This window comes from Pezoporus occidentalis, unplaced genomic scaffold (assembly GCF_034315485.1).
Source record: "Pezoporus occidentalis ecotype Australia unplaced genomic scaffold, CSIRO_AGI_Poc_V1 ctg49, whole genome shotgun sequence".
Classification (NCBI taxonomy): Eukaryota; Metazoa; Chordata; class Aves; order Psittaciformes; family Psittacidae; genus Pezoporus; species Pezoporus occidentalis.
Window position 1 is genome coordinate 675,358 of NW_026915824.1, and position 13,510 is coordinate 688,867.

The following is a 13,510-nucleotide window of genomic DNA, read 5'->3' on the forward strand; positions in this document are numbered from 1 at the left end:
TGTAAAAAGGTTTCTGTGCTATGATACTCTATTCAGGCAACAAAATGTCACATATTGGTGTGGTATGATTGGAGCAGTTACATTCCCTGAAAAGGAAAATAAAAAGTATGAAGTGTCTGAGATGGGAATAACGGTATCTTGTCTTAATACTTTGTATTTATCAATAGTTTTCAAAATTATCTTGTTAACTGAGAAAGGGATGGGATAAGATTTTGTCCACTGTCTGATGCTGATGTTTTAGACAAGTTAATATGGTACTGTGCAAATTACGTGCCTAAAGTAAAGGCTGAAAGCTGCACAACTTATCTGGTTGGGTTTGTGTTTTTTAAAAATCAATGGAACTGCTGGGGCCCTGTCCTTCTGAATACAATCTTCACCTCTTGATGACTCTGTATGCTGGAGAGGATAATAATTACCCATAATCAGAGAGAGATTAAATGAATGAATTTCCATTGTGCTATACTTTGTAGTTTATTACCACAGCTTTGGAACATGAAATCCTGTTAAGCAGTATCTTCATGTTATGTCTGATAATAATCTAGCAGGGTACAAAGCTATTAATTTAGTAAAAGATGACTATATGTGGATAGTTGATGTAGGGCTTTATGCAGGCACCAGTTAATCTTTTCAATGCTGACTTGAAATAAGTGGTTAGGTATTATTAAACCTTTTTTTTACAGATGAGAAAGCTGAATGAGCTTAAGCAACCACTGCAATACAGTCAGTAGGACCTCTTGCCTTTTCCAGACTGTTTTCCTTCTCCAAGATAATCCTAATTCTTCCAAAAGTGAGGCACTGGATGAAAGGGAGCCACAGCACAGCCTGATCAAGACTGTGACCAGGTAGTCAGGGAAGCAGGATGGCAGAGCATGCCATGAGCATACCTGCACAGCCACCTGCATAGGGCTGCTAAAATTGTTAAGCCATTTTGAGAAGTCAGCTGCTGTTCCATGTTAGCATATTACAGTCCATCCCAGCACTAGTTTTTGAATTTCCATTTCTTTTAAGTGCCAGCATTCAGGAGAGGACTCTTTTAAGCCAAACAAATTTGAAACAGACAGCTCAGGAGACTATCCTTGCAGGATTCAGGAGTTTTTTCAAGGCCTGGAGTTTTCACTGCTTAAATCAAAACCCTGAACCTGGAAATTAATTAGGCCTTTCCCATCTGGGGTAGGATCTCTTCAGGAGTCTCCTCATCTGTGAGGGTGGAAGGAGGAAGTATTGATTTTCAGTGGATTGACTTTCAGGCAAGGGAGTAAGATAGATAATATCAACATTATAATACATATTACTGCATTTTATTTCTAAGTAATTTATAAAGCTTACATATTCAAAACCAAATTCCCCTTTCACTTTGGAAATAGCAGAAGTAGTGCACAGTTCAGCTTCTTGACAGGTTAAGGTAGGCACAACACTGGGATTTCTATTCAAGAAATGACAAATGGCAGTGTACTATAAGTCCTGAAGTCAAGCCAAAGCATGATTCCTGAGTATGCTACCTGAGAGCATAGTGCAATAAGTCAAAATATTTAACACAAACAGGTATTTTTTTCCTGAATAGTGTGTAGAACCAGCCTTCAGATGGCACAGTGCTGTAGTTTGCAGCTAGAGTTGCTTCAAAACCCTGCAAGCTTTTCTGCTTATATTGGGAGAAATACAACATTGCAAATACACAGGTAATTATCTCATCCCAGCTCTTTTGCTACCTATCCAAAACTGCCAATACCATGGGACTTGTCATTGCTCAAGTTTTTTCTTTTGAATCACAATGAAATTAAGCTCCACAACTGTTTCTCCTTGTTCTTGCTCTTTGTACTACAATAACTAGTATAAGCTAATGCAAAATTGCATTTGGGTAGATTTAGTTCTGGTTCATACAGGCAAGTTTTACTGGTTTAGTTGACTGGGATAGTTCAAGGAATGAAAACTTCCTAATAAGAGTTAATTTGAATCTTTTTCACTGAAATGTTAGCAAAATTGTAATGCCTCAAAATTAGGCCTGGCTAAGAATATACACAATGCCAGCTCTGAACATTCATTCAGCTGGTTGATGCCATGGTGCAGCCAAGACAGTTTTCTGTGCAGGTCCATCAACCTGCGAATAGGGTTCATCTCCTTTCAGGCTAGTCATCTGTTAATTGACAAATATGCTCCTATAAAGAATCCCTCCTACCTTGAATACAGTAGGTGAATGTCTGCAGCTGTCTGACTGCCACATAAGAGTCCAAGGTGGCTAACTTTGACTAAATAACTATCTTTTAGATGAGTAAAATTATGCTATACTGTCCTGAGTTAAATAAGAAAAAATAGCTCTTGAGGAGGATTAGTAACATTTATACATGACTAGCTATTTCACAATAACTCATGTTTTTAAGATGTATAAAGAAGACCCTGTATGGTGTGTGAAGACCCTATGATGTGTTACAGATCCTATATCACATAGGAGAAGGAATAAACTCTCATGGTGCAAAATACCTGGGTCATGGTGTTTGGTTTCTGGGCAGAGACAATTTTGTCTCAGTTTTCCTCAGTCTGTCAGATTATATTTTGCAGTGGTTCAACAGATGGCTTGCAATCATCTGAGTTATCTATGTGTGGAAATAAATTTTCTGGAAGACTCTGTCCAAGTCTACTCTGCTGTGTTTGAGAAAGAAACCCTGAAGCAAAGGGCTGGTTATGTCCTAAATTTAAAATATTTGTGTCTAATTTCTGCTGGTTTCTTTTAAAAAACAAATGCTGAGAGTAAGTTTAGCCAGAATGAGTATAACACTGACTGTGTGTATTTCAGTTGAAGAAAGCATCTGTACAGTATTTCTGCCTGTTTTGGGTAGACATTTACAGCAGGAACTTACCCAAGATCAGAAGGAGGGTAAGAAGCATCTGCATTGGGATCCAAGAGAAAACGTTTTTGTGTGAATACTGAATTAGTTCCCATCTCCAAAACAGGGTAGCCCATCTGCCTAGTCCATGTGTCCATGACTTCTTTCACAGGTATGTCACTTGCCTATGAATGATGGGAGAAGGTTGCAGTGAAAAAGGAAATTCAGTCCAAAGTGGAAAAAAAAAAATATCTCTGATACTGAGAGAAAGAAGAGCAGAAAGGGGAAGAGGAAAGAGTATGTTCACTGCAAAAAATATTAAATCCTTTTGTGGTGCCTGTCATTGACAGAAGAAATGAGCTGGAAACTTGAACACAGACTAAGAAAATCAGAAGTATGTGGGCAGGAGACTAGCTAGTAACATGGACAAGAAATACTGAGGAAACTTTGAGGCCCCTTGTATGTTCTAAGATTATTCCATTTTTTTCTGAGAAAACAACTGATCAGGACAGAAAGTACATAAAGAGATTTTTCAGAGCCAGAAGTCCCCTTGCAGTATAAGTGCACTTATGAGTGTGAAGCCAGTAATAAACATTAGCAGCTGCACTAATGTAAAATGTGATCCATTCTGTGGACTGTGAACTTCTATCCTAGAGACTGGTGCTGCAAAAAGCTGCCACTGCCTGCCCAGGGTGCCATCTGTGAGGGAAGGGAGCTAAAGGTCACAGTTTCCTTCTTCAGATAAGTAGATGGTGTCAAGATGCAGACAGAGAGCAGGAAGAAGTCTGGCCCAAGGAAAAGAGGAAAACTTGAAAGAAGACACAAGTTGGTCTGTGTGAATGTCCATAGTGGTGGAAGAAAAGGTGGTATCATTGGGGAGAAACATGGCAGTATGCATGTGGGCTTTTGGGGGTAATGAAATAGATGGAAAGAGACAGGCAAACCTTAAGGAAAAATTAGAAAATTATGGGATAGAGAATGACCCAACTCAGAAGGGAAAGAAAGTAGATTTAGATTAGACATCAGGAAGAAATTCCACCACTATGAGGGTGGTGAAGCACTGGCACAAGTTGTCCAGAGAAGCTGTGCCTGCCCCATCCCTGGCAGTGCTCAAGGCCAGGTTGGACGGGGCTTGGGGCAACCTGGTCTGGTGGAAGGTGTCCCTGCCCATGACAGAGGGTTGGAACTGAATGTTCTGTAAGGACTTCTCCAGTGCTATTCTATGATTCTGTGACTCAGAAGCTAGAAACAGAGATAAGCAGCAAACTTACTTGGGAATGGATACTGTTGAGAGGTTTCGAACAGCTGAATCTAGTTAGAGATAATGGAGAGTATGAGGTGCATATGTGTGGTGGATGAGGAGTGTTTTCACCCATGAAGTGAGTTTGAGTTGTGGGGGAAATTTTTCAGTAGCAGGCTGTTTATTAGCAAGGTGTCCTTTCTTGTTTCTTATTCCACTCCCACAGTCTTATAAAAAAAAGTTGAGGAAATAATATATTCGCTAGATGTAAGATGCGTTGGGATATACTGCAAGGCTGCCTAGCTTGTGGTCTCTCATTAGTAGAAAAGCTACAAAATATAAAAATGTTGGGAAATCAATGGGTGAGATATGAAACGTTTATTAGTAAGGGTTTGGGTTGTTGCAAAACATACCTCTTCCAGAGCTTCCCAAAATTGATCTGTCTTGGCATTCTGGAAATGGTGTTTTTTCAAATATATCTAGAAAGAAATAGAAGACTGTGAAAATACTACCAGGTCTTTCTTTGCCTATGAAAACATATTCAGTTGTATAGAGATATAGAGGGTACAGAGAGCATGATTTGTAGTATTGGGAGCTGGAGGTTGAATGGATCAATATTCAGCTGATGAAGTTCCTTTGTTTTCCAATGCATCCTGTAATGCTGAAAGTCATCATTTTCCAGTATGACTTGTTAGTACAAAGCTAATTTGTATTTGAAGAGTTATTTATATTTTGTTTGAATGGACATCAGCGTACCCTGTTGCAAATTTCTGTCTGAGGTTGTTCAGAAGGAGGAAGCTGTTTCAGGAGGTTTCACTAGCTGTGGACTCAGAGTGAAAGAGGAAAGTCTATTCACCTCTAAACTGTGATAAAAATGATTGTTGCAAGGAATAATGGTATTCAGGCAAGTGTTTGCACCTCCTAAACACTCTTCCTGTTCTGTGTCTTACCTGGCTGCTTCACAAGTGTTTTTCTGCCGTTATCGGGATCCTGGTGATGTTTAGTCAGTAGATGGTGCTACTTGTTTCACTGTTAGCTACCACTACCTATTTCAATGATCTTGAAGGGTCTGTGTTAATCTCTTGTGAACAAGGTGGCTGTATTTTCACATCTTGTGGAACTATCCTGATTGAATATATGAAAGGAAAAATAAAGGAAAATACAACCGTCTTGTAGCATCCTACAAGTGTGCTCTCCAGGAGGGAGGGAGGTAAGAACAAATGTGGTAGCCTGTGCTATAACACTTCAAAGATGACAGATGTCAGTTCAGTGTAAAAGGCAGATAATCTTCCTCTTTTTTGGGAGGGCTCCTTTCTCCAATTTTTTCTTTGCATAATATTGTAGCATCATCCTTTTTCTTCCACAAGAAAGGACTATGAAATGTGCAATATCTCCCCTTTTACCTTGGTAAATTTCTAGGGCTGGGTGCCCCTGCAATAGGGCACCGATGAGCTAATGCCTGTGAAAGTGCCCCTGCATCGCAGGCTTGGGTGGGTTGGAGGACCGTGGTGATATGAAGCTGCAGATGGTAAAGCTGACAACAGGAAAACAGTGGGGTGGAGGAGGTTTCTCCACTAAAAGCAGTCATGAATTTTTGTCCTCACTGGCAGGCTAGCAAATCTTAATGAAGTTCACATTCCTTCTTCTATGGGAGAATGGAACTTCTTCCCCTTGATGTTGTCCACTCAGTACTGAAATGCATTAAATACTTTTGTTACTAATAGCAGGATCTCTGATCTTAATTTTTTTAATAATGATTTTGCTACTGTCACATGAGGATGAGCTGTATTTCTGGCGTGTTTTGGTGCCACCTTTACCTGACAGCCTTTCTGGAAGAGGTCTGGTGTCATTAAGTCTTGAAGCATTCTGAGGATTGATGCACCCTGAGGACAAAGGGAGAGGGTTAGGTCATTCTGAAGGTCATTCTGTGTAGAAGGTCATTCTACACAACTTTAACACTGAATTTCCATTAATCTTAAAAGCAACATGTGAATGAATATTTTATAAGGCAGAAATAGAAACCATCCATCTGAGAAAAGAAGCGTTTTTTCCGATTCCATCATAGCGTGGCATGCTTGTCTGCAGGAGCTTAATTCTGGATGTAAGAATGGGTCTTTAACTGTGATCAGACATGCATTTCCACATCCAGCTGTGTTAGCAGAAGGGCTCCCGAACCCTGCTGCTGGGGATTACTGTCTTGCCACTCTACTGGTTTGTGTGAGCAGGGCCCCCTGCTTCTCTATGAAGAGGACAGGGGTGAGAGCAGCTGGGAACTAGCGCTGTCCAGCAGCACAGCCTGATAGAGGAAGTGACTTCAGTTGAACACCCAGCAGGTAGGAAACTCAAAAAATGCTGCAAGTCTGGGCCTTTCCATGTTGTGGAAGTCATCTCAACATTCATGATGAGAATTTCTGAGGACTTGTATAAGACCTTTGGCCTCTGAAGCACGGTAGAAATTGGATCAGAGAACCTACTTACTTGGGCTTCACAGAAAAACAACAACTCGGACCTTGAAAGAATAAAGAAACAAAGGGAAGATAGGAGAGAGAAGCAGAAGAGTCACGTGGAACAAAGTGGGGCACAAAATGATGAAAAACAAAAGCAGTGCAAACCCAATCTAAAATGCAAAATATGATTTTAGGATTATCATATTTTCATTTTCCCAACTAAATCAAAGGGCTGCAGAGAGCCTAATGCCATGAATAGTTTAAAAATCCAGTTGTCCCATGAAAACAAGAATGTTATCTGAATTCTCAGTAAATCCTGTCTCCTCTATTTAGGTGTTTGAGAATAACAACTTGATTGCACAATGTATGGCAGAGGGAGTGTTGGAAGAGATATGCCCCAAACTGCTTTCCAGACTATTGTTGCAGAGTCAAGGTGGTTAGCAGATGACTCTTTTCCGATACAGTAATTTAGCATGCTTGCCATGAAATATGTTCAAAAATTATTCAGTAAAATTTAGAACAGATATCCATCATAAAAAATGTTTATGATTACTCTAATAATGCATGTAAGGCCACATGTATGCACTAGAGTAGCTCAGTTGCTCAAATTTGTCTATCAGCCACATACCTGATATCACCTCTCATAGACCATCCCCTCCCATTTATATTAAAAGTGAGAGTAGAAATACTCATTTATGCATGCATTTGGGAACAGTGAAGATTTCTTTTGCTTTAAATTGCAGTGTCTAGTTAGCCCCTTGCATCTTCTGCTGCTGTTTTTCAGTCTCTTCCGCCTGGTTTTGTTATTTGTCTGTAGTCTATGGTGAAGTGCATTTGAGAATAACTCAGATGCTCCTATAACTGGTTTAATAATTTTCCTTTCTTTCAACTATCTGGGGAGGTTCAGAGAAGTGACCTTGATTTGAATGGCTGACCTTGTCTGATGGGGATGTGGGGGGGGGAGTCTTTTATCAACACCCACATAACTTCTCCTAAAGAGCTGTAGCAATTGCCAAGTATATGACAAGATTGTATATGGCAGAAATATGGAACATTTAATCCTAAACTTCTTTAGCTGGGAGGTTCCAAAAGTGTGGGGATCTAAGAGCAAATTTCTAGCAGAACTTAAATTTAAGCATCTGTTTTTCTGAAAAGGTAGTCAATGTTTGAAGTCCAAAGACAAAAAAAATCTCATTGTTACTTTAACAGAATCTTTTAAACTAAGAAAGAGGATTAAACTGGAAAAGAGGTGAGACACAATTACTTTTTAAGAGCATATTAAACAAATTTATATGCATTAATTGTGTAGTCACCGACTCAACTTTAGTAGAGCTTTGCTAGGCACATAATGCACTACTGATCATACAACAGTTAAATGTTCGCTTACAGAATATACTGCAACGACTCCCCAGACCCTTAGGCAATTCATTAGAGTTTTAGGATTGTATAAGCCCTATAATTGCTCTGGTAAAACTAGCAGAGAGCATTCCAAAACATGCTTTATTTGTTTAGTGATGAATATTACTGTGAGGAGATTGTTTTCATAAGAAAAATGCAAAAGAGAAGCCAAAATAAAGCCAAAAAGAAACAAGTTAATTTTTTGTCACGCATTTATATGTAAATACCAACAGAAATTTGAGCTAAACCTACACGAAGACTTTCTCATTCAAGCCAAATTATATCCCAAGCAGACTGTTCCCATACAATGCATGAGTCCTCAAGTGTTTTCATTTAAAAAAGAAAAAAATGAGTTCATGTAGCAATTATCTAGGCACAAACAGATGAGTAAAAGCTAGGGTTTTTTTTCTCCATTGTTTGTTCAGACCATGCAAAAGTATGTCTCTTGCTTAGATCACCATTAAAATACATTTTGGTCCAGAGTATTTGATTTAGCTCTGTATGTTTCTTGACTTTTTGTTAGTTTGATTTAAGAACAGTGTTACACAATGCAGGTTTTCACAGAGTTTATAATTTGACTGTGAGGCATTTATGATGCAATAAATACTGGTTGTATTGTTGGATAGAGGATTTAGCAATTGAAAACAGAAAAGTGATGGAAATGGATGGAACAAGTCTAGCTAATAAAAGTAATATCTACAGCTACGGACTAGCACAGCTAAAGCTAAAGTCAATGCAATACATCCTTTGTGTTTAGCCAATAATGGGAGCTTAGTGGGAAAGCAACAAGCAGTATTTAATAATGGTGGATTTTGTGTGTTTAGTGGAAACTTGTTATGGCATCAGATAGGAAACACTGACTGAGTCATACAAGAAGCTGTCAACACAAACATGGTGTATGAGGCTCAGAAGTAACATGGGAGTTTGCTGGTTGAGGAGAGAGAGTCCCAGCTCCTTCCTCATTTTGTTGGCATATATGGGGGTGAGAGGGAAGAGGGACAGGGGTGTTTTCTCCTGTTCTTCTTCAGACTTGTCTTTCAATGCACTGAAAAAGAATAACTAGAAGCAAGCGTTGTCAGAATAACTAGAAGCAAGTGTTGTCATTGCTCGAGTCAAGGGACTCCCTCGTTAGATACCAGATAGATAGGGAGTCTGGGGGACACGTGCTTTGTTCCATGTCTGAGGTTGTCTAAGGACAAAATGGCTTTGGCTATATCTGATATGGAGTGAGACAAGTTGGCTTCAGAATCCTAGTCTGGATCTTAGCTGATCACATCAAAGTGGTGATCCTCAGCATGGCAGCCGGCCTCTCTAATGCTCTGGACCTCAAAGCAGTTTTCTATAAGCGCTGAGCTCCTGGCTGGTGTCCCACACAGCTAGTGCTACTAGAGGCTGTGGGTGCAAGGAGCCTTCTGTGTGCCCTGGTCACAGCAACAGCTGGATTGTACCAACATCCTAATACCTTGCTGCTCAGAAAAATCCAGTGTATTCTTCCAGTCAGTTCCAGCTGGCTCCTGAGAGAGCCTTTATGGCCACAGGTCCCCACCACCACTGACAGCGACAGCCCCAGGATGAGCATAAAGCTTGTCAAATACCTAATGTGGTGTTCACTACCATCTGCAGTCAGTCCTGAGCTCTACAACTGTTAGTGAAACGTGGAGCTAATTTGTCTCCCAGGCTAGGGCCAATGCCAGTAGAGGCTGGTGTAGTTCATCTTTGGTAAGGCTTCTAGAGTGGCTGGGATACTGTGAGCAGTATGAGACAGAAAGTTACTTTCCTGTTGTCACTGCTTGGTTATACTGCCTCAAAGGTGAGATGGGAAAGTGAGAGAGTGGACACCTAGACATCTGCTCTTGCATCATAGAATCATAGAATAGTTAGGGCTGGAAAGGACCTTAAGATCATCAAGTTCCAACCCTTGCATTATTAGATTATGAGGCTTGACATAACTGGGCTGTATCATCGCATGAGGTGGTGGGAGAAGGATGTGCTTAGTATATATTTTTGGATAATTTTAAACCCAAAATCTCCAGTGGCAGAACCAGCTGACGCTGTGATATCCCTGCATGTCTGTGTGCAGGTTTGGAGCACAGTGGCTGACTGAGGTTCTGGCTGCGCTGCTTCTCTCACAGTTGCTTTTGATTGAATCACCACTGACAACAGTCAGAAATGTCATAGGAAAAATATCCACACGGACACAGACCAAGTGGGTTAGGAGCTATTAATATAAGCTCTCCTGAGTTTATAATCTCCCTTTCCAAGCCCCATTTTTTTTGCATCTAAAGTCACAACAGGAGGATACCCTACCTTACTGTAGGATATCCCATCAAACACAGACGTGATTTCAGCTGTAGATGACACATCCACCACAATTGGATGGGAAGACTGCAAAGAGTCATCCATCATTACAGGAAGCACATCATCAATTAAAACCTGTTCAAGCTGAGAAAGAGAAGGTGTTAGGATAGAAACAAACGCAGGAGTATATGACTAACTTCACAAAATAAGTAGCTTGAACTGCAGCTTCTCTAGGGAGAGGCAGTAGGAAAATGGAATGAAATTTTACTTCCCCTAAAGAAGGACTTGCAAACATCTGCTTTATGTCTGAGCGGGGAGGGGTAAATTTTTTCCTTAACTAAGATAAATTGCCTTTTGAAAATCCTGCTTTCCCATGTGTATCATAACACAAAACCCCACACACTAGGCAAAAAATGGAATTGCATTACCAATTTCAGAAATGTGACAATATCTGCAACACATTATGGGTTCCTCTTGCAAAAATGGAGCTCAAGAGGAAGAGAAGGAGGGAGGAAGGATGCAGATTCCCCATCCCAAGGTTTATGGTTTTTTAAAGGAATTATTAATTTTTATTATTAATTATAAATGATAAATGATAAATTATTAATTATTAATTTTTTAAACAATGAAGTTGCCGGCAGTCAAAATCCCCTTACTTCCTAATCAATATTGACTGAAAAAGACTAATTCTCTATTTAGTTTTCCTCTTCTACTCACTAGGATGCTAACACTGAAATGGCTTTAGATTTTAAATGAACATGGTATCTAGATACAAAAAGCTATTTCAAATTTTAGGCTCATTAATTACTTCTTTTTTTTTTTTTTTAATGTAGTTACCACAACAGATCCTCTACTCCAAAGTGTAAAAGAAGTGACCCAGGAATGATTTTATTCTCAGCCTCACATAACGTGGATGAGAAGAGATATTTATGGGGAGCAGGGGGGAAAGCCGGGAAAGCACCAAATAAACATTGCCTGCTTCTAAAGTCACTAGGTGAAGGGGTGAGTAGATTTTGACAACAGGGTCAACCTCTGCAAACCTACCCTCCTTCCTTTCACTGGCATATGTTATATATTTTCTGGTAGCCAGAAACTCATTACACTTGTACAGCTGAGGGAAATATTGCATGCTATGTGCCATTGCATCTGTTTGGGAGGGGAGGAAGGAGAGAGCAAGCCTCCCTTTATTCACATGCTGTTATCATTCCTCAGAGTATAATGCATACTTACAGCTACCCTTTTGTCTGCAACCCCCTTAAAGTGACTGGAGTTTGTTTTGCTGCACAGCCAGTGCTGTGGGCCATTCTCTATCACTACCTTTTTTTGCAGTGTGTGTACTACAGATTGTCTGAGCTGGGGCATTTGAAATGACACTTTAAATGCTGGCAGCAGCTGAATGGGGGAGCTGATATTTTCCTTAACAAATAGCCCAAACTGTGAAGGCAGGCCCAGGTTCCCAGCCCTTAGACAAGTCTCATGAAAAGACACTACAGCCGAACTAAATAAATGAGAAACTCCATCTTCCAGTGTTAGACCTTCCAACAACCTTGCAAAATTGCTAAAGTTCTGTCCAGGATCCACCAAGTATTACTTGCCATAATAATAACCAAACAATTGACCTACTTTGTTAAAAAGAATGACTTTTCCATGCAGACCGATACTTTACAAAGTTTTGTTTGACTAGTCTCAGACTATAACATAGGTAGGTAGAGAAGCTTAAAATAACTTTATGTTGCATTGCACTATGTTAGTTTTCTAAAAACATACTTTAAATCTTCATCATCCTTGTCTAATTTTTACTCCTTTCCAAAATGCCTCCCTCAGCCCTGCCAACCCTCCACAAGACAGAAATAATTACCATTTGCCAATCTGGTTCTGCAGCATTTACTCCCAGGAACTCGAAATAACTGGCAAATCCTTCGTTTAACCACAAGTCATCCCACCAATCCATGGTCACAATATTTCCAAACCACTACAATTATAAACATTGTTTATGTTTAGTGTTAGCTAAATGGTAAATGTACATTTTAGTGTCTCACATCTCCATATATAACATTAATTTGTTCACTTTTCTTCCTATTGCAAGATGAAAATTACCATAATACTGGGGTTTAAGTAGGAATTCAGGCTTCGCCTTGTGTTAAAACATCCCTTGTATTATAAAATTGCATATTACTGGGGAGATTGCTAATGATTCATGAGCCAATGAAAAATTTTAGTTTCTTCCTCTTGATTTGATGATTTGTGCTTGTAAGGATATGTTTTCAGGCAGCCCCTACAGTGTATACTTCTCCCTATTTGTTTGCTTGAAAGAGACATCTGCACATGCAAATTAGTTCCTAAAAGACATTTCAGAGACATTTTCATAAACTGGCTCACTGTCTGGACCTGAGCATCTACCTTCCAGAGAAGAATTCAAAGGCAGTAGGTAAAGCTCTAACGGGGAACTGTTTTAACATGAAATTTTGCAATCAAATTGTGAGCACACATAGAAGATCCTGAGATGGAGTGAAGAACAGTATTTGCAAAATAAAAACATTGGGAGTACCCTTTTGAAGCATGGTAAAAGTGAATCATAAAAATGTACCTGATGAACAAGCTCATGGGCTATCACAGCAGCTACTCTCTGTTTGTTGGAAGTGGCTGACTCATTGGGATCATACAGCAGGTTTGTTTCTCTGTATGTGATCAGCCCCCAGTTCTCCATAGCACCTGTCCCGAAATCTGGAATAGCTATTTTATCTACATTGAAAGAAAGAGAACATGATTACCACTGTATCCTTTATGCCACTTATCTGGGCCTCTTACTGTGTATTCACAGCCTGTTTTGCTTACCATCTGTGGTTCTGGCTTACTACTGTGGACTGCAGTCTCTAACCTATGTTTAAGAAGCTGGGAACTGGCCTGGAGCAGCTGATAGCAAGGCTCCACTGAGATTAATAGAGATAGCAGCAATTGCACTACTGGGGATCTGTCTTGCGAGGTGATGGTATGCCACCTCCTGGGAGCATGCATATCATACATTATTTAATTTTGGCTCTAGAAATTAATAGTATTGTCTGGGGATGTGTTGTAGGCCCTAAACCTGAAACTATCCACAGCATAATGAGGCACGCTGTTGTTTGTCACACTGTTGTATTAAAACTATTTATTGACATGTTAACTGAAGTAAATCCCCCATGTCGTGAACAACATCTGCTTCTATTCCTGGCAATTTGTGGGGGTCAATACAGGTTTAAATTAGAACTGTGAGTTCAGTTGGCCTGGCATTTTCTTCTGCAAATAATGACCACATTATTTGGGGTTGC

The 13,510-nt window shown here is 39.8% G+C and overlaps 1 protein-coding gene across 1 annotated transcript in view; it reads right to left on the reverse strand.

Annotated features, from left to right (window-relative positions):
- The window catches only part of ENPEP (glutamyl aminopeptidase), a 34,844-nt gene that overhangs the window by 6,840 nt on the left and 14,494 nt on the right, over positions 1 to 13,510 (reverse strand). The window contains exons 5-10 of the mRNA XM_062636629.1: positions 12,790 to 12,944; positions 12,061 to 12,174; positions 10,212 to 10,346; positions 5,877 to 5,942; positions 4,473 to 4,538; positions 2,853 to 3,004 (exon numbers count right to left, since the gene is read on the reverse strand). Of these exons, the coding sequence (XP_062492613.1) occupies positions 2,853 to 3,004; positions 4,473 to 4,538; positions 5,877 to 5,942; positions 10,212 to 10,346; positions 12,061 to 12,174; positions 12,790 to 12,944 (688 nt within the window). The remainder of the gene's footprint in view (positions 1 to 2,852; positions 3,005 to 4,472; positions 4,539 to 5,876; positions 5,943 to 10,211; positions 10,347 to 12,060; positions 12,175 to 12,789; positions 12,945 to 13,510) is intronic.